Below are 25,638 nucleotides of genomic sequence, written 5' to 3'. Positions count from 1 at the left end.
GATGATGCAATACATTCGAAGGGGTAACGTGAATTACGATACCCTTGAGTTTGTGTGAGGGCCTCAATATCCAATATTTTAAGTGTCCGTGAACACATTCCTCCCCTTTTCTTCCCTCACATATAGGAACAGCTCTGTTATTATTGGTGTATCTTGAGCACCTGATTGAAGGCAGTTGTGTTGGAACTGTATGGGTTACTTAGAGGCGACACCTTCTCCACCTTGGTGAAGGCTGCAGCCTGGGTGTTCTGGCATACTGAATATTATGGTGCACTGCAGCATAATTATCCACCAGAAGACTCTTATTTCCTCAGATAGGCGAGACTGAAGTTTTCTTACTTCAAAGATTTTCACAACTGGTACTGGTACTGGTAACCAATCCAGATGGGCAGAGCTGGGGTCCTGCCTCATTCTATATAATAGAGGTGTGGAGCTAATGATGACATTTTGTCCATATTCTGTGGGATTGCAGTAGACTGGGCCCTTACTAGGAGGAACTGTGGTTGACTAGCAGATACAGATGTTGTCAACTTTTCCCCTTCAGCAGGCTTGGCACTTTTCCACATGTCCAATGAGTTGGTTTCTTCGAAACATAGGCGCCGCTGGCTGGTGAATTCACTTGCCAGAGCAAAAATGTGTATTCTTGGACAGTGGCAGAACCCCTTGTACTGCCCCATGAGAAATGGTTGACCAAACTGGCAAAGACAGCCGACTGCAGACTTATTACATACTTATCAGAGTCTCTCTTTGGCATAACTTGTCTTGGGTTTGTATGGCTGGCATTATATATGGCCTCATATTACCAATTTCACTATTACCCACTAGATTTTTCCTCGCCTGTGACAGAACTGCTTCCTGGGTGGGTATACCAGTTGGGCCACACAGTGCTGTTAATCTGCTTCGCCAAGGTGGGAGGTCACATGATTGGTGTACACCATGTTGCAGGGCTCATTGGTTGACGATGATATAGAAGTTAGGCCTGTTACTGGTTTTGCTTCTCAAATTCACAGTTGCATATCTATGGGGTAAAATGTATGTGGCTTTGTGCTCCACAGTCTTTGCAATGCTAAGGTCTATTTCTTTGATTGTCAGCATACTTTCAAAATTATTTTCCCTGACATTCTTTTGATGGGGCGGTTTCATTACGAATGTCAATTTTTACGAGACGGTTTGTGTATGTAAACTTTAAAAACAAATAAAAATTATTGAGAAAAACAGACACAAATCAACACAGCCTATTTATTTTTCATATGACTATAAAGAGTATTGTCGATTGTAACATTGTGAAAGATGTCTGATGAAAATGAAATCAACTGTTATACAGGTTTTGTACACCTTTAAATGGAAATAAGTTTTAAAAAGAACAAAACATTAGGTAAACAACAGGAACTAATACAGATTCTGCCAAGGGACCACTGACTACCCAGGACCGAAAGAAAAAGTGTACCACTAACCATTACTGCAGGAGAGCGGCCATGGTGAAGCGGTAGCTCTGCATTTTGATGTACTTTTGCATCTTCAGCTTTGTAGTCTTTTACATCTTTATAGGAACTTTCCCAATGGCTGCACTACTAACCTTAGAACTCCTCCGGAAGAAAAGCAGTGCTGCACCTGCCTCTAAATTAAGTGAACGACTGGGAGTCTGGCTCAACTCCCGGTGCGTGAAACGAGTATCCTGTTATTTGCAACTGGTGTATTCATATTCAATGGCATTTGTATTACTTAACCTGCATGTACCCAAGCTGAATCATAATCTGGATCACTAAACATTTCTCCCTATTGAGGTAAGCAAAATCAGGGTCATCAAGTTGTGCAACAACAATCAAGACAAGACAATTCATTTAGTGATGTGCTCCATATAAATGGTATATTGCTTTTTATGCAACCAATGTTTAGAAAATGAATCAAAGGCCATGATGTAGAGGGGGATATTTTAAGAAACGCAAAGGAAGGAATGGTAAACACTCCAATGTTTAGAAAGTTATAGCTACAGAGAATCAACCCAAGAAGGACAACTGAATAACGTGCAATAAATTACATTACTGTTTATGATGAAGAGGTTAATGGCTTTAGGAAAAAAAAAAGATCAAAGTCCAAAGGTGACCTTTCCTGTTATTATGGCATTTTTGGTAACTCACAGTCCCTTAAAAAATGGCACCTTGTTTCAGAAAAAAGGTTTGCATCTTTTAATGCACTGAAATCCCACTCCATACCCAAACACTAAACTGGGCACATATCTTGTTTTGACACAATTAAGGGTTATGATTTATCCAAGAATAGTTGTCCCTATAAGAAAAGCCACAAAGGTAGTAGGTTTGTTTTAACCCTTTAATGGTGGAAGTATCTCATTTGGAGGATTTTTCAAAAACTTCAAATGCTTATTTCTCCACAGGATTGAAATATAAATCTGTAACAAAAAGATAGGCATCAATGTTTTATTTGGACGGACTACTGAGTAAACTTATTAAAATATGGGGGAAGACGGGGGAGGGGCAGAGTACACCTTTTTATGAAGTTAAATGTTCAAACACTGAGAATTTTCTACAAAGTAACAAAAAAAGTTACCAAGCTTACTTTTTTGGTACATTATCGGTGCCACTGTATGTTCAAGTCTGATCTTAGGCTTTCACATTTCAACTGTACACCCAAGCTATTTGGATGCTACTGGAAATTGAATATTTCAAGACCGATGTGTGAAAATCCATGATTGTGAAAACGTACTATAAAGGGGATCTGTTTTAGGAAATACAATCTTCCCAGAAAAGAATTTTAAGGACATTCAATGCTTACCCTTGCTTGATGTCTCTTCACTTTGGCTATTTGATCTCCTTTTGCTTCCATTCGTTTCACCAGGGACTCCAGTTCTCTTTCGAGGTCCTCCTTTATTCGGGATGTGCGTGCCTCCTTAATTAGTTTCATTAACTCTTGATACTCACTGATTATGAAAAAAGAGAATAGATTTAATATAGAAGTAATGCAATTCACCTACAAAATGTATGCCTAAAATCAACTTTTTCAATTCCATGTTGTAGTTACTCTCTCGATTTGCACAATACTTTTTATAAGCAAATAGTACGTTGTAAAATGAGAAATTTCAAGGAAATGCTTTTTAAGATATTTTCTAAGGTATGGCAGCAGAAGGATATGTCGCAAAGCGCTGAATCCCCTTCATATTTCAGATTAGGATACACTGGGAAAAAGGAGATGTTTATAACGTCAATCATTCAAACTGCATATGTAAACATTAAGAAATTAAAGAAAGAAGAGAATTGTTTTCTACTTAGGTCCTAACGGAGAAAGTACAGGTCATTCCAGATTCTCTTGTTACTCCCAGTCAGAGCAGTTCTTCATTTTATGATTATGAATTAGGCAGCCTGCCAAGAAAGTAGTAAGTGAACTGGAGATCTAGAGAACCAGAACACAGAATCATGGTTTCTGCGCTTTACAACCAGGGACCGGTCTTCTGCCAGGCTCCCATAACAGAAAATAAATTGTAATAATGGTAAACATACTATGTAGAATAGTTACATTGGCACACCCATAAGGCCTGATATTCAATGAACCAATACACAGCATATCCGAATGAATCCAATACACCATGTATGCTTTAGGAACATGAAAAGAATATGAAATAAACCTAACGATATGTGAGGCACCAATAATGTTGAACATTTTACAATACACAGAGTAAGTCAAATAGTTAATGGTGAGAAAAATAAAAATATGTTCCAGAGTAAGGGAAATTCAACCATAAATGAAATAGCCTAATACATTTTTGCAAAGGTTTCTCTATTGAATTGAAACCAGCATCCTTTCTGAAATGTATGTCTGCTTCACTTAATAGCTTGTAAAAGGCAGAACTTACATTTATGTGGCCATGCATGGTCAAAACCATTTACTTATGTGATTTAACATTTTTCAATAGCACAGATGCACCATGGACGTATTACTTAAATTAAAAATGAAAATATGCTGGATATTAACTGAATATAGCAGTTCACAGATATGGCACAAAATATAGCATAAACATTGGAGTTAAATCAGGTATAATCACAGACATGTATTTTAAGGGCTTTCTGAAATAAGGTTGGGTTGAGATCACAGATTGAACAGATAGAGTCATTTACATGATGTTTGCAGCCGATTATAAAGCTTTGAATCTCATATTTAGGTCAGCAGCATGCATGCTCTGCAAAGCATGCTGTATTAGGGTATGCACTAGAAGCCTTGTCCACTCTCCGCCCATATTTGACATTGGCTTTGTGTCATTGCCCTCCTTAAATGTTGGCTTCTGATTGGTAAACAGGCTTGCTAGTCCCTCCTTGGTACCGCCTTGTCAAACAAGTTACTTACCTTCGGTAACGATGTATCTGTAAGAAACATTAGTTAGTTAGATTCCTCACCTTAGAATATCCCCAGGCGTCAGACTGTATCCGGAAGATTTTTCGTCAGCAATACCCCTTGCGCGTCGCTAGGCGTCGTCTGCGGCTCCGCGTCCGTCGTCGGCGTCGTGCGCCGGAATGACGTCGGAGTACTTAGACGCCGCCCTCGCGCGCTGACGTCAGTTCTTGTACATAGCCTTCCGCGCCAGGAACGCAGAGCCATGCAAGATACCGACACTGGTGCCAAAAATTCTAGGGCCCTGAAAGGGATAGCCTTAACCCTAGATGTCAGTTCGCAGAACGGGGAGGATGGGTGGGTCGGTGAGGAATCTAACTAACTAATGTTTCTTACAGATACATCGTTACCGAAGGTAAGTAACTTGTTCATCTGAAAGAAACACGTTAGTTAGATTCCTCACCTTAGAATAGATACCCAAGCAATACCATCCCCGGTGGTGGGCCTGCGAACCAAGATCACACCAGAAAGTCCTGGAGGACAGAACGGCCAAAGAAGCCATCCCTCCGGACTTGGCTGTCAAGGCAATAATGCCTGGCAAACGTGTGTAGCGAAGCCCACGTTGCCGCCTGACAGATGTCCTGCAAAGGGACACCCCGTCCCAAAGCAGTAGTAGCCGCCGTGGCCCGAGTAGAATGGGCGCGCAGCCCAACAGGAGGGTCCTTTTTTGCCAAGGAATAACAAATTTTGATGCACAAAACGACCCACCGAGAGATGGTCCGTTTGTGCACAGCTTTCCCCTTCTTAGCACCCACGTATCCAACGAAAAGTTGGTCGTCCACCCGGAACTGCTTTGTGCGGTCCAGATAAAAGGAGAGCGCACGTTTGGGGTCCAGACGGTGGAGCCTCTCTTCCTCTTTGGAAGGATGCGGAGGCGGAAAGAAGGTGGGCAAGGTGACAGACTGCCCAAGATGAAAGGGGGTCACCAGTTTCGGAAAAAAGGAGGGACGAGGCCGAAGGACAACCTTGTCCGGATGAACAGAGAGAAGGAGGCTTTGATGATAAAGCCTGGAGCTCACTCACCCGTCTAGCCGAGGTGATGGCTACCAGAAGAGCAGTCTTAAGCGTCAGCAGACGAAGAGGACAATTATGAAGAGGCTCAAAGGGAGCGCACATTAGAAATGTGAGAACCAGATTCAAGTCCCACTGAGGCATTACAAAAGGGACAGGAGGGAACGTGTGAGTAATGCCTTTTAGAAAGCGTGTAACAACAGGGGACTTGAAAAGAGAAGGCTGATCAGGAAGCCTCAAGAAGGCAGAGATGGCAGCAAGATAACCTTTCAAGGTGCCCAGGGCAGAGCCCTGCCGGGCCAAAGAAAGAAGAAAGAGGAGGACCTCAGAAAGAGGGGCGGAAAGGGGATCCACAGCCTTTGCTGTGCACCATGCCACAAATTTGTTCCACCGGCAGGCGTATACCGTCTTTGTGGAGGGACGCCTGGCTGCCAGAATGATATCACAGACTTCAGGAGGCAAGTCAAATGGCATCAACTGCCGCCGCTCAATCTCCACGCATGGAGGTGGAGGCTGGACAGGTTCGGGTGTAGGACCGTCCCCTGCTGCTGCGACAGAAGATCCTCCCGAAGGGGCAAACGTATCGGAGGATCGGTCAACATACTGAGTAGCTCGGGATACCAGTACCTTCGTGCCCAATCTGGGGCCACCAAGATGACTTGGGCCCGGTCGTGCCTGATCTTCTTCAGCACTCTGGGCAGAAGTGGTATAGGCGGAAAGGCGTACAACAGACCGCAACTCCACTCGTGACAAAAAGCGTCGCCGAGCGAGTGCCGCCTTGGAAATTCCAACGCGCAGAACTGCTGACATTGCGCGTTCTCTTCGGTGGCGAATAGATCTAACCAAGGCTCTCCCCACTGCTGAAAGAGACCTTGCGCCACTTCGGAGTTCAGACGCCATTCGTGATCCATCATGCACCGGCGGCTGAGTTTGTCTGCTCTGGCGTTCAGAGAGCCCGCCAGATGTTGAACCACTAGGTTGACGCCCTGGTGTTCCAGCCACGTCCAGAGGCGCAGAGCCTCCTGACAAAGGGTCCACGACCCCACCCCGCCCTGTTTGTTGCAATACCACATGGCAGTGGTGTTGTCCGTGAACACCTGCACGACACTTCCCCTGACAGAGGGAAGGAAGGCTTTCAGTGCAAGTCGGATCGCTCTCAACTCCAACAGGTTGATGTGGAGGCGAGACACCGCCGGAGACTAGAGGCCTCTGATCTCCGCCTCTCCCATATGGCCACCCCATCCCAGGAGGGACGCATCCGTCACTACGACATGCTCCGGTTGGGGAAGGGAGAGGCTCTTGCCCGTGACCCAATCGCGGTCCATGAGCCACCACTGCAACTGCTGTGCAGTGCCCTCCGAGATCAAGACATGGTCGGACAGGTTGCCGTGATGCTGGGCCCACTGAAACTTCAGGTCCCACTGCAGAGCCCGCATGCGCCGCCTGGCGTGATGCACTAGTAGGATGCAGGAGGCCATCAGCCCCAGAAGCCGCAACACTAGCCGGACCGAAACCCAGGATAGAGGCCGAAAGATGGGAATCAGGGCCTGAATATCCCGGACCCGCTGTTCCGGCGGATAGACCCGGAACTGCGCCGAATCGAGAACCGCTCCGATGAAGAGGAGCTTCTGAGAGGGACTCAGGTGTGACTTCGGCACGTTGATGGAAAACCCCAGCAAATGCAGGAGATCCGCCGTAGTCTGGAGGTGGGAGACGACTGCCTGGGGCGAGCCCGCCTTCAACAACCAGTCGTCGAGATAGGGGAAGACTGGAACCCCTGATCTGCGCAGATGAGCTGCGACCACCGCCATCACTTTCGTGAACACCAGAGGGGCACTGGTAAGGCCAAAGGGGAGCACGGTAAACTGAAAGTGCTCTTGACCCACCGTGAACCGCAGGTAACGCCGGTGGGCCGGCAGGACGGGGATGTGGAAATATGCGTCCTGCAAGTCCAACGCTACCATCCAGTCTCCCGGGTCTAGGGCAGCTAGAACCTGAGCCAAAGTCAACATCTTGAACCTTTCCTTCCGGAGGAAGGCATTGACGTTCCGGAGGTCCAAGATAGGGCGTAGGCCCCCTTTGCCCTTCTTGGGAACCAGAAAGTAGTGGGAACAACAACCACGACCTACTTCTGGGCTCGGAACGCGCTCGACGGCCCCCTTGGTCAAGAGGGCCGAAACTTCCTCGTGGAGAAGATTCAAATGATCCCCCGAGATACGGTGGTGCTGCGGTGGCATGGCTGGAGGGGTCGTCTCGAAGGGGAGGGAGTAGCCCCTTCGGACGATTTGCAGCACCCACCTGTCCGATGTGATGGACCGCCAGTGGAGCAGGTGATGGCGAACTCTGCCGCCCACTGGCGTGGAATGGGCCTGAAAGCTCGGACTAGGAAGGCTTTGAGGCGGATGCTGCCAGGGTGGATGTGGGCTGACCGCGTCGTCCTCCAGAACCGCCTCGGCGGAAACCACGTCCGCGACCGCGCGCAGGTTGGTTCTGCGGCTGGTGGCTAGGCGGACGTGAGGAGGCACCCCTTCCTTGGCCACGAAAGGGGCGAAAGGCGGAAGTTTGCGACCGCGGGGCCGAGAGGCCCAAGGACTTGGCCGTAGCCCGGGAGTCCTTAAAGCGATTCAGCGCACTGTCCGCTTTCTCACCAAAAAGGCGAATGCCATCAAAGGGCATGTCCATGAGAGTGCTCTGGACATCCCCCGAAAAGGACGTGGACCACAGCCAGGCGTGACGTCTAAGCGCCACCGTGGTAGAAATCGCCCTACCCAGCGAGTCCGTAGTGTCAAGCCCACATCTGATAGCATGTCGCGCTGCATCCCTCCCATCGGCCAGAGCCTGGGTAAGTCGTGTCTGGACCTCCTCCGGACACAGGGGCAGCACGTCCTCCACCGTATCCCACAGAGAGTGGGAATAACGGTCCAAAAGACAGGCGGTGTTCAAGGACCGCAGGCCCAAACTAAGGGAGGAGAACAGCTTTTTGCCAAACTGTTCCAGTCTCTTGGAATCCCGGTCGAACGGTCGGGAAGGAGGATTGGGAGGTAGAAGCCTGGATAACCAGGCTCTCGGGGGTAGGGTGTTGGGACAGAAAACTGGGGTCACCCGGAGCAGGGCGGTGGCGCCTGGCGACGTTCCTGTCCACAGGAGGAACTGTGGAGGGCTTGGACCAGGTGCCCTGCAGAACGTCAATGAGGGCCTCATTGAATTGCAGCAGAGGCTCAGTGGAGCTTGCTGCAGACTGAAGCACCTCAGTGAGAACATTAGTTCTCACAGCCACGGCAGGCAGCTCGAGCCCAAGGGCTGCGGCCGCCTTGCGCAGCACCACAGAGAAAGCAGCACACTCCTCCGAAGCCACAGTCGGAGGAGAGATGAATCCAGTGTCTGGTGAGGTATCCAGACCACTGGCCTCCCCCAGTTCATCTGCCCAGTCCTGTGACAGCTGAGCCTGAACGGCCATAGGGTCCTCGGACCCCTCCCATTCGCCCCCGTCATCCGATTCCTGGTAAACAGGAGGAAGGATCGGAGCCGGACGATAGACATAATGTGTCTCCAACGGCGCCGTACGCGGCGTCCATCGACGCCGTAACGGCGCCGGGTCCGGAGCGGGGCTGAACAGGGGCACGACGCCGAGCGGAGCCGGCGTCGACGCCGGCGGAGGAGGCGTGACGAGGTCGACCGGCGTCGGCGGGGACGGGTCCCTCGGGCACTTGCCCTCGAGGCCGGAGCCGGCGACGGCGCCAGGGCCGGAGCAGCCGGCATGCAAGGTTGCCCAGTCGGGTCCGCGGGGCCCGAAGGCGCGCCAGCGGGCGTCGACGGCGGAGCCAGGTTCCTCATGGCCGAGAGGAAGGCACTGACTTCCGCCGGCGTCGCGTCAGTCCCAGGGACCGGCGGGTATGGGGACTTGCGCTCGGCCGAGTTGCGCGACCGGCGAAGGGAGTCCGAAGAGCGGTGTCGCCTCTTGGACTTCTTGGAGTGCTTCGACTTACCCGAAGACTTGGAGCCAGACGATCGATGATGACGTCGGCTGCGGCTCCGCGACCGATCCTTGGACCTCCTCCTGGACCGGGATCGAGAGGGGCGCGGAGCCGAGTGGCGAAGCTCGAGAAGCTTACGGGACCACTCCCGTCTAGCCTTCGAGGTCAGGGCCTTGCAGTCCAAACACGACTCCGCTTCGTGGTCGAGGCCCAAACAGTAAAGGCACCGGCGGTGATGATCCGTAACCGACATCAAGCGGTTGCAGTCAGCACAGGCTTTAAAACCAGGCATCCTACCGGCACCGGAGTCGAGACAAGATCAAAAAGGATCAAAAAACTTAGTCAAAAAAGACTAAAAGGGGTAGCTCTCCCGGATCTGCGCTTACTGGCGCGGAAAAAAGAACTGACGTCAGCGCGCGAGGGCGGCGTCCAAGTACTCCGACGACGTCATTCCGGCGCACGACGCCGACGACGGATGCGGAGCCGCAGACGACGCCTAGCGACGCGCAAGGGGTATTGCTGACGAAAAATCTACCGGATCCAGTCTGACGCCTGGGGATATTCTAAGGTGAGGAATCTAACTAACGTGTTTCTTTCAGATTCCATTTGTTACCACCCATAAGGACTGGACCTTTTACTGGGTATGTTACATGGTCTGCTTTATCTTGGAAGTGCGCTTTATTATGTTTAATGTTTATTTATTTGCAGCGAGGTCCGCTTTCACATAAGTGGCCGCGCTTCTTAACTTAATTAATTTCCATGCAGGGCGATCTGCTTTCACTTTAGCGGCCGCGCTCGTTTAAAGGAGTCTGTGCCGGGGAGTGGATGGGGATCAGAGGAGGAGATGCTTGTAGGTAACAAACGCACCCCCTGCATGCGTGACTGAGGGCAGAAAGTTTAGGGGGGTGGTGCCCATTACTGCTCTGAAAAGCACTTCTTTTGTCCCCTTGCTAAAGGCTGAGGTGGGGTGGGTGAAAATGAAAGGGGGAGGGGTAATCTAGAGCTCCCGTCTGTGGTCTGCAGTGTCACTGGGCACGGAACTCGGCTACCCCCTTTGTAATTTCTTCAAACCATCCAGGTCAAACGGGCGCAAAACAAATCCTTGACAATAAATAATAATTACTGGTGCATGGGACAGAGCAAGAGCTCAATCTGTGGCGCTGTTATTAACAATGTCCCTCCTTGCAGGAATTAGTATGTGGAGCCTCAGCTTGTAAGCTTTGCAGGTCTATGCGTGAGCAGGTCAGGAATGTCAGGTGTTTTCTTTGCATCCTCGGGCTTGGAGTCCTTATTGTATAATGTGATAAGCAACACTAGGCGTCACAAAATACAAAGGAAACTCCTGAAGTCACAAATGTATCACCTTACGTCGAATCAGGGGTATACCGCAGCCCCCTGGGGTGCAGAGGACTAACCCTGGACGGAGTTCGCGGGGTTCCGTGGTGCACAAAAAAACTCTGCTGCGCTACGCGGAGCTCAGCAAGCAGCGGAGTTTCTTTAGATAAATGCAGTTTGCGGTGATTGTCAGTGCCAGGTGCTTGTCCGCACTGTGCAATCATCACGAACGGTATCATGCACAGCGCAAGCGAGCGCTGCTTCTTTTTCTGCCGCTCGAGTAGATTTTTACTTGAGCGGCAGCTTTCTCAACGCGAGCGGGCGGTTTCTCAACGCGAGTGGTCGCGAGCATACGCGACCACTCACAATGATAAATCTGACCGCCCGCGTTAAGAAATCTCGCCGGGAGGTTGATTTTCCTCACTCGCCAACTTGATGTTGACTATCACGAACAAGGAAAAATCTCGCCAGGGGGTGGATTTTCGAGGAAAAAAACTCCGCTCTGCAACGCGAAGCGGAGTTTTTAGGAACTCTGCGAGCTCTACGTAACGTGGAGTGCGGCAAACTCCGTGAGCTCACCACCCAGACTTACAGAAGACCCCACCTTTCGGAGGTGCCTATTCAGTTTTGGATTTACAGCTGTGCAAATGGGGGTCCCAGATCAGAGGCCATTCAGAACACTCAGTGGGTGGTGCCCTTCAATTTACGTTATGCACTGCTTTGAATGCCATACTGCCTCTTCCAGAGTCCTCGCATTGTCTCCTGTCAGACGTGGGGTCTTCTTTTCATTTGCAGTTGGCTGCTTGTGGGTTTGCCTATCTTATAATTAAGAGGCTATTGGAACTGGAGACTACAAGTACCAGAATACTGTCAAAACAAGCATTTGCAATGCAATAGATCTCGTATTTACGCACGTTTAAGCTATTGGCATTGTAAACAGCAATGCCCTTTATTTTTTTTAAACGAAAACAAAAATAAAAGGCATTGTCATTTACAATGTCAATAGCTCAAACTCGCATAAATGCGAGACCTATTGCATTGCAAATGCTTGTTTGTAGTTGTAGAGAGCTCTTACTTCTGAGGCCAAGTAGGAGATCTGACAATTGGCAAAATGGCAAAATATGTTTATTTATTTAGGTGGCTAGCTTGAAAGACAGCGTACAAAACTGAAATTGTTCCTCGTCTCAATGTTATATGTTACATTGATTGGTATAACACACTAATCACTGAAGAGCTTATCCAGGCGCTCTAATGGGAAGCCAATAAAGGCTGTTCAAGTGTTGGGGAGATGTGTCAAATTTCTTCATGAAAGAAATGAGAATGGAGAACAGCTTGAAGAGGAACAAGGTGTTACAGTTGTTCTCGCACTAAAATTGCACTGCCAGCGCCCATATGCGAAATGATTCATAAACGGGCTGATACCTTTTCTCCTTTAGAGGCTAACAATATTCTTGAAACAGTGAAGGAGATCTGTTGGAAATCAGTTGATACGAGGGAAAGTGGGAATTTTACTGCTGAGACAACTAAGTGAGAAAGAGTGTCATACTGAAGTTCATTAAGAAACGGAGGATCAAACTTATTTTTTACTTGAAGGCAATTAGGAGGAATTCAGATTTGTAGGGTTTAACAAGAGGTTGTACTGCAACCACTGTTCGTGTTTCAAGATGCAGGAATAAAGAATGAACTTCACCTGATCATTTTCGAGGTATAACTGTGTATTATCAGTAAACTGATGAATGGCAATTCCCAATCCTTGGATTAACAAGCTAGGTAGATCAATATATACAAGACAGTGGGATTCATTCAATAAGATAACATTTCATTCTAGTGGTCATTCCACTCATGTTATCCTAGAAGACAATCGCTTCTATGTGTTAATCAGAGACTACTCACCTCGTAGACTATCACAGACTTATAAGAACGGCTAGAGAAAAGTTCTTGTGGTCACAGTCTCTACTGAAAAGAGCATATATAAATCTAGATTTATCTTTAGCAGTAATATTAATAAATATGTATTCGCCATCATGAGAGAATGGCATCTTTATAATCATTCAATCCAGTTACTTTTAACGTTTGAACATCGTCTTTGCTATTATTTGTTTTTAAAACTCCGCCCCTCCCATCCCTACTCTCCCTGACGCATGCCAAACCTTCTGACTATTAACTCTCAAACATCCTTTTCAGTCTTTCACCCCTCCGTTTTAGCCATGTCACCCAAATATTAGTGTATTGCTCACATAATATACAGATATTATACACAAAATAAACGTAATGGTGCAAAGTGTCCCAAGTGTTACATGAACCAAACAGTTGAGTGACAAAGTGTAACAATATGTACAAGGTTTCAAGGAATTGTTTTAACGAAAACGACCATTTCTGAAATATTGGCAAATTTCCAGCAACTTTAAGCAATATTAAGTGCTGTGTCAGTGGTTCGCTTTCATCAATAATGTCAACAACGTTTCAACCCTCTCTAGAATGCAGGGTCTCATCAAGACCTATGATTATAGGGACATCTGGATGATTAATCGCGCAGTTAGAGTAAGGGGGTGTGCCAACCGTGAGTGAAGAAGAAAAGAGGGTACTTACAGGGAGACCCAGCCGGGTTCCCTTTGGGTGGTGAGCTGGCGATCACGATAGAGAGTTTGTAGTAATGGGAAGCGGGGCGTGGATGTTGGTCCTTGTGGCAGGTGGTGAGCCAGGATGTAATTAAAAGTCCGCAGTTGGTTAACAGTACGACCCGATCCCTAAGGATTGTAGGAATTACGGGTAGAACGAACAATGCGTTCCATCAGTCTGCAAACACGTTTGCAGACTGACGGAACGCATTGTTCGTTCTACCCGTATATTATGTGAGCAATACACTTATATGCATCTAATGAAACCTTTGGTGTTTTTGGTTCCTTTTTCTCTGACATCAATTTAACCCTTATATCGCCATTGTGCACAAGTATATCCAGAGACACACATATGATTCCACAGGAACCGTTTGTTTTCTTGATATAACTACCCACCCTGGTTCCATTGTGAGTAGGGTTCCCTTTTTTTTGACCCAAATATTAAGCACATACGACCATTACTTACAAAACAACTCATTACTTCCCCTTTTCAAATCCAGTCCTATCTTTCTATTCCAACCACAATTCTACTAAACACACAAGAAATCAAGAGCACAAACCTAACACAACTAATGCACAAGAAGCAATAAAAATAAATGTACTAACCGAACCACAACTATCTTGGGTTCCAGAGTAGCGTGCTCCTTGCCAAAAATGCCCTTCAATGCCTCATCAGGGTTTGTAAGCGCTATATAAATACATTTACAATTATATGTGCACTATGTCTGATAAGAAGAAAAGTGCAGTAAGCCACACTTTGCCAACCAGCTGCTGAAAAAGTTACTGCAGTACAACTCCAGGGCATAGGTTTAAGGGAGAAAATAATATATGGTATGAATGATAACCTGGAGTTTTTATCTGAAAGGCTGTGGAGGGATGAAGGGAATGCACGTCTGATACAAAGCATGCAGCTTTTACACTTCTTCTAGCAGAGGTCACTAATCGGTTATTTGTAAGAAATAAGGAAGGTGGACCTGAAAAGTGCCGAAAGTAAAAGAGGCTAATAACACAGGAAGGTACAATACAGCATAGAGGTAGTTTTAGTTCCTACATATTTTAAAAGCTAGCATGTCTAAAAAAACATACATGCAAGACAAACATTTCTACTTCATGCCTATAGGACAAACTCACAGGCTCATATGATCAAATTCTTCTTGCAGGGTGAGTAAAAGCTCCTCCAGGTCTTCATAAGAGTGGGTGAATGTAGACGTCGGAGCCGATGACCTTTTGCTATTGCCAACTTTGAGAGTACTACTCTGTTTTGACGCCAGAGGCATGTCATTCACTACACGGTCATTACATAATGCCTTATTATGCTGTTTCATTAGATGTAAGACATGTTGTACATTAGCTCTGACAGAATGGCTGGGGCTAGTTGACTGAAAAAAAAGAACAAAATTACATGTCTCAGTTAAGTTTTGTGCTTACACATGCTAACCAAGATACATAATCACGTACTAAACACCAGACCTCAAAATAAAGGAGAAATTCAGAGACGTGCAGTGCACAAAAACCTGTATCAAATGGCACTGTCAGTTCAAATTTTGCAGTATTCGACACAGAACAAGGGGAATTTATGATGCCAAAAGACCTAAAGAAACACAAATATTACCTTTATGGTGGCTGTTTTCCCTAATCCAACATACTTTCATAGTCCCAACCAACGGTTAAGCAAATTTGTAGAAGTAGGAATGGAACTATTTTAAAACCTGAATGTAGCTTCTCTGAGGGTGCCTCCCATCAAGCACATGCCTGACGAGCTCAAATGACACGTACTTGACTCTGGTAGAGAGTGTACAGATTTGTAGTTGTAAAACACACAATCAATCGCAGACGTATCCTGCCGCTGAGCAGGGATGTGTCTCTAGCCCTGCCTATGGCATGCTTCTTTAACTGAAAATCCAGGTCAGCCTTTTGTGGAATTCAAGAAGAGAGAAGGAGGCTCTAATGTAGAGTGGAAGGCTGTTCCATGCTTTAGGAGGAATGTAAGAACGCCTGTCCTCCTGACATGGTTGTTTATGCATGGGATGTGTGTGAGTAGAAGTCCTGCAGAGCAGAGGTGCCTGGGTGGTTGATGGAAGGTGATGCGACTGTTCAAGTAGGGCCCAAGTTGGGTAGTGCCATGAATGTGTGTGTGGCAATTGAAATTAGCGTGTTTATGGATATGGAGCCCCCTGATGTGTGGTGGGATGTGAGTTTTGTCTAGCAGGTTGACAATGAGTCTGGCTAACGAGCTCTTGTTGGTCTGTATTCTTCTAGTAAGCTGCTTGGTGACCCTCACGTACAGAGTGTTCCCTTAATCCAACTTGCCGGCGACAAGAGCGTGAGTGACAGTTTTTCTAGTGCTGCTTGGGAGCCATTTAAGGATCGTCAGGTCTGAAAGGAGGATGCAGTGACCGCATTGACTTTTGCAGTCATGACCAGTTTGCTGTGAATGATTATTCTGAGGTTACTGGCCTGGGTGCTGGGTGAAGACCAGAGTTCAGTTGGCCACCAGTTGAAGTCACATGATGAGGTTTTCTTGGAGAAGATCACTACTTATGTCTGGTCTGTGCTGAGCTTGAGACAGTTGGTTTTCATTCAGTTAGCAACTTCAGTCATGCATGCAGTGGACTGGTTTCTTATATTGTAGGTTGTCAGAGGAGGAAAGTATGAGTTGCGTGTCATCGGAGTGGGAGAGGATGTTGATGTCGTCTGCCTGGATGACGTTGGCCAGAGGGACCATGTATGTGTTGAAGATGGTGGGGTTGACCTATGAACCTTGAAGTGCTCCGCATACGAGTTTGCGGGCTTCTGAGGAGTAAGGTGGCAGGCTGACTGCTTGTGTTCTATCCATTAAGAAGGAGCAGATCCAGTGGACAGCAGGTCCTTGGATGCCAATCTCGTGCAGGTGTCTGATGAGGATGGTGTGTGAGACCATATCAAATGCAGCTGAGAGGTCCAGGAAAACGAGGACTGTCATGTCTCTTCTGTGAAGGATCGTGCAGATGTCCCCTGTGGCAGCGAGGAGTGTTGTTTTAGTACTGTGGTGAGGCCTGAAACCGGACTGTGTGGCATCAAGTAGCTGGTGGTTGCTGAGGCTTGGTTGGTTTCTCTAAGACCTTTGCCTGGTATGGTAGGAGGGAGATGGGTCTGGGGTCTGTAGTAGGAAAGAGTGGTTGGTTCAGCGGATGGTTTCTTAAGCAGGGGCGTGACAGTTGTATGTTTCCAGGTGTACCGGAATGTGGCTGATTCGATGGAGGCATAGATGATGGCTGTTAGTGTTTTGCTGATTTGTAGGAGTCCTTTAGAGAATGCGCGGTGGGGACAAGGGTCAGATGAGGACTTCGAGCAAATGAGCTTCAAGGTAGCAGCAATTTTGAAGGTGGTGACGGCGGGTAATGATGTTAGGGTTCATTCCTTGGCTGTGTTGGGAAGTTGAGTTGCAATCATGAGGGGTTCGATTGAGGGTTAAATTTGCCGTATATGGAGGTGATTTTGTAATAGACAAATTCTGCAAGCTTGTTGCAAAGGTCTTATGAGGCGGAGATGTTGCTTGAGGCAACAGAAGGTGCAGTGAAATCTTTGATGATGGCAAAGATTTCCTTGCAAGAGCTATGTGCTTGGTGTTCCGTATCTGGTGGTGATAGAGTCTTAGGGCTGATTTGAAGATGTCTGTATTTGTGGTATCTTGACTTGTTCTCAATTTGCACTCCAAATATTTGGAGTAGCGTATCTGCAGCCTGAGTTCCTCTGTGTACCAGCTGGCCTGTGGTGAGGCTCTCGCTGTTGGGTTGAGCTTGTGGGGAGCCAGATATATTTAAGAGGAAACTACCAACACAATGAATATTGAAAGAGGATGCAAGAGAGTGCCTAATGCTTTAGACTACCTTGCCTGTATGTATGCTTGTGTACAGGTAGGAGGAAAGAAAAAGTTCACTGGTCTTGCCAGAGTATACAAGGATCACCTAGAAGGTACATTAAGAACACTTCCTCAACCAAGAAAGCATGATGGTGCAAGAAGAGTACAGGGAGACAGACTTTGTGAAACTCATGGAACACCTCTGGAATAAAGGAGGGCTTGATCCAGAAAATCACCCTGTCATGATGAAAAAGAGTACAAGCTTCAGAAGCGCACAGGGTTTGCAACTTACTTCACAGAAATAATTAACTCTTGAATTGTTTTTTCAGTTTTGTCACAAAATGCAGCAGGATTAAGCGGTCTTTGTGTGAGATTTAGGAGCACAAGTTTCAAGCAAAATCAGGCTTCCTACGCAGTGGAAAAAGAAGTCAAGTATATGACTTACTGGCCTAATTAGTGGAAGAGGACTAATCCCAGAGTCTGTAGTGCTAAGCATTAATTTCCACTATGTAGGAATGCGTAAATGCCTAACAAATGCAGAAGCTTGAAAACCATATGGCACACAAGCAACTAGTGATGGAACTCTCATCCTTGGGTGATTGTATGTCTGTCATAATACTGGCTCTCAAAATATTGTCAAGGCAAGTGCAGATATTCACTCCACTATAACAATATTATGGGTGTTGGATCGTGCGATATCCACTGGTTCACATTTTGACTAAAATAGTGTGGTCCAAACACCCCTTGGTACGTGTCCAGTGACAGAATCTAAGCCATCGCGGTGCTTCTCTAGTGGGGCTTAGTCTTTTTCCTTCTGCCTTTAGACTATCTGTTACATGAAAAAAGATCTAGTTAAAAGGAAGTCAACTCCACAGGAAACACGTTGAAGCGGAGTTGCAGCATGGAGAGACTAATAATTTTTCTGTCTCTCCAATGAGATCTTCCTCCAGAGAGAAAAATTGTTTTTGTCTCTGAACATGAGAGTTCTGAAAACAAGAAATGTCAGGGTGAAACAGAAACCAGAAAGGTGATTAAGCATCTCAGATTGTCCATTTCTAAAGATTAGGAGACTATGCCCATTGAGGACTTGATGCTCCTGCATCTGGTGTTTAAAGGGTCACACAAAAATGTATCCTTATGGTAAAAAATGAAAGTTAAGGACTAATGGTTAGGAGTTCCAACTCATGGAATGTGTCTAGTTGCCCATTCCTAAATATATATATGGCTAGCCATTACAGAGGTGCTGACTAGATGTGGCTTTAATTCCTGATGTACAACAGAGCTGCGATACTGTTCATTTGAATCATGTATGAATGTATACATGTTAATAGCACAAACCTACCAGGGAAACAAAGGAGGGCTGTACATGTGGTTTGAACCCCTGAGATATGGCTCAAGATTCTTTAGAATTATGTAGGAAATAATAGGTTCCTATCATAAAGGGTAGTATTGCTCCTTGAAGATATGGAACTTCACTTATTTTTGAATTGCAGAAGGGTGGAAGCCTTTGTGATGTAGATCGTGTTGTTGTTCTATATCACTGGTATGAAGGCGAAGATAGTTTGGCTTCTTGTCTTTTTGTATCTTGCATTTTTTCATCTCCAGTCTGGCGATGTTCTGGCTCCTGTGTGTTTAGCTTCTCAACCAGTGATATCTCAGTCTGTTTTTGATGGCTAGAAAAGGAATGCATCTGGTCATAAATATGATGCTGGCCTGGAGGGCGGGTCGACAGTTTTACAGAGATGAAGTCACATGTTTGAATTTCTTTAATACCTTTAGGCTTGCTCAGACATGGAAGATGCACTATAGGATTGCCAGTTTGGGGTCAGGTATGCCGTTAAGTAGAGTTTGAGCGAAACAAGACACCTGGTGACCTGGTTCTACAGATCCCTCTCAGCAATGGTTTGTGGCCCTATATCCTCCCTACGGGAAAGATAGTAAACGATCCTACAGTGTGATTTATCAGACCCTGAATGGTGTAAGATATTGGCTTTCCCTACAAACATTTCTAGGAACAGGAGGTTAACATCTAATTTAAGTATATTCACATGACATCGCACAAAATTGAGATCATTATTGGGGGGTGAACCTCTCCCCTGTCCAAGATGCAGACATTTGGATGCGGATTTTGCTCATATTGTTTGGTATTGCCCGCAGCTGCACCCTTTCTGGGATGAGGTGCTTGCTCTGGACTCAGTGCTTGGGCTCTCCCTACCCTGCTTCTTGGAGACCTGTATCTTGGGGCTAGTTCAGAAACCGAGCACACGCAAGCTGGGTTCACGGTTTGTAGATCTGGCCCTCGTGTTAGCTAAATGGCGCATGGTCAAGACCTGGAAGTCTGGGGTTGGTAACTAGAGATACGATGTGACCCAGTGGGCAAAAGCAAAAGAGAGGGCCATGGTCAGGGAGGAGGCTCGAGGAGTGAGAAGACGCCCTATAGCAGACTTATGGATGGAGGTGTTGGTGGCCTGGGAACACCAATAATATAACTCGAGGGGAGACCCAGAGGTTAGTGATAGTTCACCTGAGGGAGGGGAAGTGGATACACCGAGTGACCACATGGGAGAGACAGATGAGAGATGAACTGAGAGGGACCATGGTGGCCCTTACCCTGGTTCCCTGTCCTGGCGTTGTGAACCCGATCCTTTTGTCCTTCGTGCAGGATTGGGAGTGAGGTCCTGGCTGGTGTGCCCATCTGTTGCGGGAACCCGAGGGGAGCTACCCGGGTTGGGATCTGGATTTATCCACCCACTTGTTAGCTGGTATTTACTAATCGCCTGTACTAATATCTGGCAGAGCAGGACCAGATGGGTTACTCACTTATGCTTGTATGGTCTGTTCTTTCTTTTTCCCCTCTCCTTTGCTATACTTTTGGCTATATCTTTGATTGCAATATTTCTCCTTGCACTACACTGCTTAGTGACCCCCCCTTTGTAAGAGCAAGGGGATACCCCCTGTTAATAGCAATCATGTGACTTTATTGTTACATCAGATAAGACTGGAGTAGATTGTTTATTACTGAAGATAAATCTCTACCTCTATGTGGACGGTCTGTTAATTTATGGAATAATGCTGAAATTTGTAACAGTTTAAAATGCCAATGAAAAGAAGTTTAAAAAAAAATAAAAAGGAGTAGAGTTTGGTCTCCAACCAGCCGAGAGAGAACCAACATTTGCATTTATGTACTGAAGTTGGTTTCAGATAGGAAACGTTTCCCTTTCTTCAGAATGGAAAGCTGGTACTATACTGTTTTCTTTTTTTTGTCATTGACTTCTTTGAAGCAGAGGTCTATCGAAGGTGATTCTAAGTGATTTTACATCGTCTGAAGTGGTGGGAGAGGGCTGTTTGAAGCTGTCCAGATTCATGTTGAATAGCTGTTTTTGTTGGTTTTTTTGGGGGTTAAGCTTTTTAGTGGTACTTGAAAATTTAATTTTGGATTAGCTCAAGACAAAGTTTGAGTCTCTAAAATGTTGTGAGCTGAGGAGATTTTGAGGTAAAGTTATATGCAGTCTGCATTCTGGTGGATCGTGATGGCACTGTTGATCAGTATAAACCTAAAGGTTTCCATGAAGAAATTGAAAATGATGGGTTAAGAGCAAGGAACCCTTGGAAAATTTGCAAGAGATGCATACTTTCAGGGATCATGAGGTTTCCATCTTGATGAGTTGATGCGGTTTGATGAGGTAGGGGTGAAAAATTGTAGAAGAGTGTCTGAAGAGCCGCTGCGTGTTGCCACGGTTTGGGTCAGTGCTTCATGGTTGACCATTGAAGGCAGGATAGAGGCTGAGAAGGCTCAGGTAACAGGGGTAACACTCACAAAGAAGGATGCCAATCACTTAAAGGATAGAGGCCTCTGTGCTTGAGCAAAGTATGAAGTCATATTGGCCCCGTCATAAAAGGTTATTTTTTGTTAATCTGATCCTATATTTGAAGGAGGAAATGACTCCTCAATGTTTTTTCCATGAAACATTCAAGGGAGGGGTGGAGTTACAAGTGTGTAGTTTTGAAGATCGTTTGGGTCCAGTGTTGACTATTTTATTTATTTATTTTTAGAAGGGGAAGGGCATATATTGCCCGGAGGTTGACTAAGAAGATTCCTTGACTTATGGAGGTACTGAGGATGTTAATGATTGGGGGGACAACTGAGTTAATAGATTTAATGATGAAACCAGAATGTCATCTTTGTAGGAGGGTAGTGGTGAGTTTGGCATGAGAGAGGAGGTTAAAAGTAGCCCCTTGGGCATGGTTCAAATAAGGGACTATATGCAGACAGGCCTGATTTAGACTACCTGATTAAAATGATCAAGGATTATGGGGCTATGAATACTTTAACTGTAACATGTCAATATGTAAACTATCCATAAAGTGCTTATTGAGCTTTACCAGCAGTTTAGGTCAAGCCCTGCACCCAAAATCCCTGTGCACTGCTTTTGCCCTTAACCTCACACCAGGTAGTTTTTATTATATCACACGAGTGCTCACCCAACATACAGATTTACAATAAATGATATCACTGAAGCTATCTAAATCACATTTTAAGAGGGAAAGGAAGTGGAACAACTCCATAGAATAACAAACTCACAGTGTCATGTGTGAAGAAATTTAGAGTGACACAATGGTACATGAACCCCATCTGATCAAACAGAGTATATCTCACTAACCTATGCATTTCTTAGTACAATTAACAACTGACTTCATGTCTGACTGAAACTTAGTCCCATCAATTACCATGTATAGAGCTTCATACAAAGTTCTGCCTCTAATTCCTCTTTCACTGCACTCCTCAAGGAATAATGTACCACTGGCCTGCTCTCTGGCTGGAGGTGTCTTCTGTTCTGTGTGTCTGATTCCGTGCACTGCCCTTGGGGACATGCCGGGTCCATGCTTTTCTATGAAAAGGTGTCTTTCAACCTTCCAAGCCCTGGGGCAATGCTATAGAACATGTCAGTGCCATATGTCCTACCCAGTCTTGTACTGGTGGTGAAGCCAAAAGGGCCAGGGAACGAGAAAGCAGACATAATAACATATGTGGTATTACTCTGTGTGCATTATGGGTGGCCACTTTACGAACAGGAATTACCATATGTATTGGCATCTGGAGATCCGCAGCCCCAGGGTAGTTGCACAGCCTCCTGGACCCTTCATTTGGACCCACTGAAAAAGTTCAGCTGACATGGCCTCCACCCCGCCATTGTTTATTTAAGGACCTTCCTACTACATGGTCACAGCCTTTTACAAATCTCTTGGGATGCACTTAAGGAGGTGATTCATGCATGGTGTACTGCTAATGGAGGCTGAAACAGTTCAGAGAAATGGAGGAGGCACTGACTAATTATATCTGAGCCCTGGAATGTAGACCTAAACAGGATCACCAAAGATCACAACAAGAATAAGAAGGCCAACGGTCAGTTGAAAGAGGACACATTAATAGGGATGCAAAATGTTTTGCACAATGACATTAGTTCGTGTTTTAAGCGAGTGAAAAGCCATCAAGACTTCTAGTTTACTCTATTAAATACTAGAATCATTCAAATTTGATTAGAGATACTAAATCATCAGACCTAAATAAGATTACACACCTAAAGACTATTCATACACAACTTCAATCTTTCTATGAAATGTTATACTAAAAGCTCAAGCAGTCAGCCGTCTGCTTATACCAGTTTTCCCAGTGCCATCTCATTGCCTACTGTCCCTGTCAATGGATGCCACTAGCACAGCGGTGGAACTGTATGTGCCATTAGATGTTTGAAGAAAGAAAAAGCAGAGAGTCCCTACAGTATTCACAAAGATTTTTTAATAAACACTGATAATTATGTGTAGTTTTTGGCACCTGTAGTATGGGTTTCTGTTGTGCTGCTACTAGATGCCATGAAGGCCTTTTGATAGGGTCAACTTGGACTTCATGCATGCCTCACTGGATGCACGTGGTAATAAGCACAGCTTTCAGAAAGGAATATGCTACTTACCAGTATGCATCTGTTCTTTGCATGTAGAGCTGAAGATCTACACACTTTTGCATAGATCGCCATCTGGTGTTGGGCCCGGATGTTTGCAGTTTGTTTTTCCTCTTGGAAAGTCTTTGGAAATCACGAGGTCGCTGACTCCTCCCTTGGTTCGTATTGCGCATGGGCTTCGGCTCCATCCTCAGATTGTTTTTCGCCAACAGGGAAAGATGGAGCGTGGTAGTAACAGTGGAGAAACCCATGTGTGTTGTTTCTAAGTAAGATGGACTGGAACAGATACAGGTAGCCGGGGAGGCGGGTGGGCGTGTGTAGATCTGCAGCTCTACATGCCAAGAACAGATGCATACTGGTAAGTAGCATATTCCATTCGAGGCATATGAGCTGCAGATTACACACTTTTGCATAGACTATACAGCAGTTCTCAACCTTAGCGGCGACCACCGGTATCTGTTGCAGTGGTTTGAAATAGTGTTTTTAGTACAGCCTGGCCCACACTAGCTTGTTGCTTGGTTTGCACATCTACACAGTAATGTTTAGAGAAAGTGTGTGGTGTGGACCATGTAGCTGCTTTGCAGATATCATCTAATGGGATGTTTTCTAGAAAAGCCATAGAAGCCCCTATCTTTCTTGTAGAGTGGGCTTTAGGGGGAAGAGATAGCATGCGTTTTGCTTTGTGGTAGCAAATCTGTATGCATTTTACAATCCACCTAGCTATCCCTGATTTGGAGATGGGGTTGCCTTTATGAGGTGGAGAGAAAGAGACAAACAATTGCTTTGTCTTCCTGAAAGGTTGTGTTCTCTGGATATAGTAAAGCAAGGCTCTTTTAACATCCAGTGTGTGTAGAGCCCTTTCTGCAACAGTTTGAGGTTGTGAGAAAAAAAACGGTAATTCTACCGATTGGTTTAGATGAAAGGGTTAGATGACTTTGGGTAGGAATTTTGGGTTGGTACGTAGGAGAACCTTGTTCGGGTGCATTTGGAGAAAAGGTTCTTGTATAGTAAGTGCTTGCATTTCACTGACCCTTCTAAGGGAGGTGATGGCTATAAGGAAAGCTGTTTTCCATGTGAGGAATTGCAGTTCGCATTTATGCAAGGGCTCAAAAGGCGGTCCCATTAGCCTTGTGAGCACCATATTTAAGTTCCACACAGGTGAGGGTGGTACTCTGGGGGGAATTATTCGTTTTAGGCCTTCCACAAAGGCTTTAATGGCAGGCACTCTGAAAAGTGATAGGTGCTGTCTGTTTTGTAAGTAAGCAGCAATTGCTGCGAGGTGTAGCCGAATAGATGTATATGCTAGGTTACATCTTTGTAGGTGTAGTAAGTAGCATATGATGTGTTGTATGGATGCGTCTAGAGGGTTGATTGTGTTATGGCAGTAAACAACAAATCTTTTCCACTTGGCAACGTAGCAGGCTCTAGTGGTAGGACGTCTAGCTTCCCTGATAACATTCATACAGTCGGGGGGAAGGTTAAGGTATCCGAACTCTAAGATTTCAGGAGCCAGATCGCAAGGTTGAGCTGAGCTGGGTCCGGGTGTCTGATCTCTCCATGGTTCTGGGTTAGAAGGCATGGTGAGAGGTGTAATTTTTGGTGTGGCACTACCGAGAGTTCCAGCAGCGTGGTGTACCACGGTTGTCTGGCCCATGTTGGAGCTACTAGAATAAGTGTGAGGGAGTGCTGTTGTAGTTTTCGCACCACTAATGGAATTAGTGGGAGAGGTGGAAAGGCGTATGCAAATTTGCCTGACCAGTTCATCCATATCGCATTGCCTTTGGACAATGGAATGGGTGTGGGTATCTGGCGGCGAAGCTTGGGCATTTTTTGTTTTCGTGGGTGGCGAATAGGTCTATTTGTGGATGCCCCCACATTTGAAAGAACGTGTGAAGAACTTGCGGGTGAAGTTCCCACTCGTGGATCTGTTGCGTCTGTCTGCTGAGCAGATCTGCCATGGTGTTCTGGACTCCTGGGACAGGTTGGGCTAGGAGAAAGATTGTGTGGAATTGCCCATCTCCATATACTTTGTGCTAGTTGAGAGAGCTGTGGAGAGTGTGTGCCGCCTTGTTTTTGGATGTAGTACATCGCGGTCATGTTGTCCGTGCGGATAAGGACTGCCTTGCCTAAAATCTGTGTGTGAAAGGATTTTAGGGCTAGAAAGATTGCCAGTAGCTCCAGATGATTGATATGGAGTAACTTTTGTTGCGGCGTCCATGTGCCCTGCACTGTGAGGTGTAGTAGATGAGCTCCACAGCCGGAGAGCGATGCGTCTGTTGTCAGGATTATTTGTGGAACCGGGTCCAGGAACGGTCGACCTCTGGAAAGATTTGTGGTGTTCCACCACTGCAGAGAGCGATGGGTGCGACCGTCTACCAACACCAGATCTGTCAGTTGCCCCTGGGCTTGGTTCCATTTGCGTGCTAAGCACTCTTGGAGTGGACGCATCTGGAGTCTTGCATGAGGTACTATAAAGATGCAAGAGGCAATCATCCCTATCAGTT

General features: G+C 46.1%; 1 protein-coding gene across 2 annotated transcripts in view; it reads right to left on the bottom strand.

Annotated features, from left to right (window-relative positions):
* CEP57 (centrosomal protein 57) overlaps positions 1-25,638 on the bottom strand; it is a 466,839-nt gene that overhangs the window by 23,093 nt on the left and 418,108 nt on the right. Inside the window, exons 9-11 of one of the 2 annotated variants that reach the window (XM_085621423.1) lie at positions 14,468-14,715; positions 2,791-2,935; positions 2,326-2,407 (exon numbers count right to left, since the gene is read on the bottom strand). In XM_085621423.1, coding sequence (XP_085477549.1) covers positions 2,326-2,407; positions 2,791-2,935; positions 14,468-14,715 — 475 coding nt within the window. The remainder of the gene's footprint in view (positions 1-2,325; positions 2,408-2,790; positions 2,936-14,467; positions 14,716-25,638) is intronic. The other variant, XM_085621421.1, reaches the window with a different exon arrangement.

This window comes from Triturus cristatus, chromosome 8, assembly GCF_964204655.1.
Source record: "Triturus cristatus chromosome 8, aTriCri1.1, whole genome shotgun sequence".
Lineage (NCBI taxonomy): Eukaryota > Metazoa > Chordata > Amphibia > Caudata > Salamandridae > Triturus > Triturus cristatus.
This window is presented reverse-complemented; position numbering and strand designations above follow the sequence as displayed.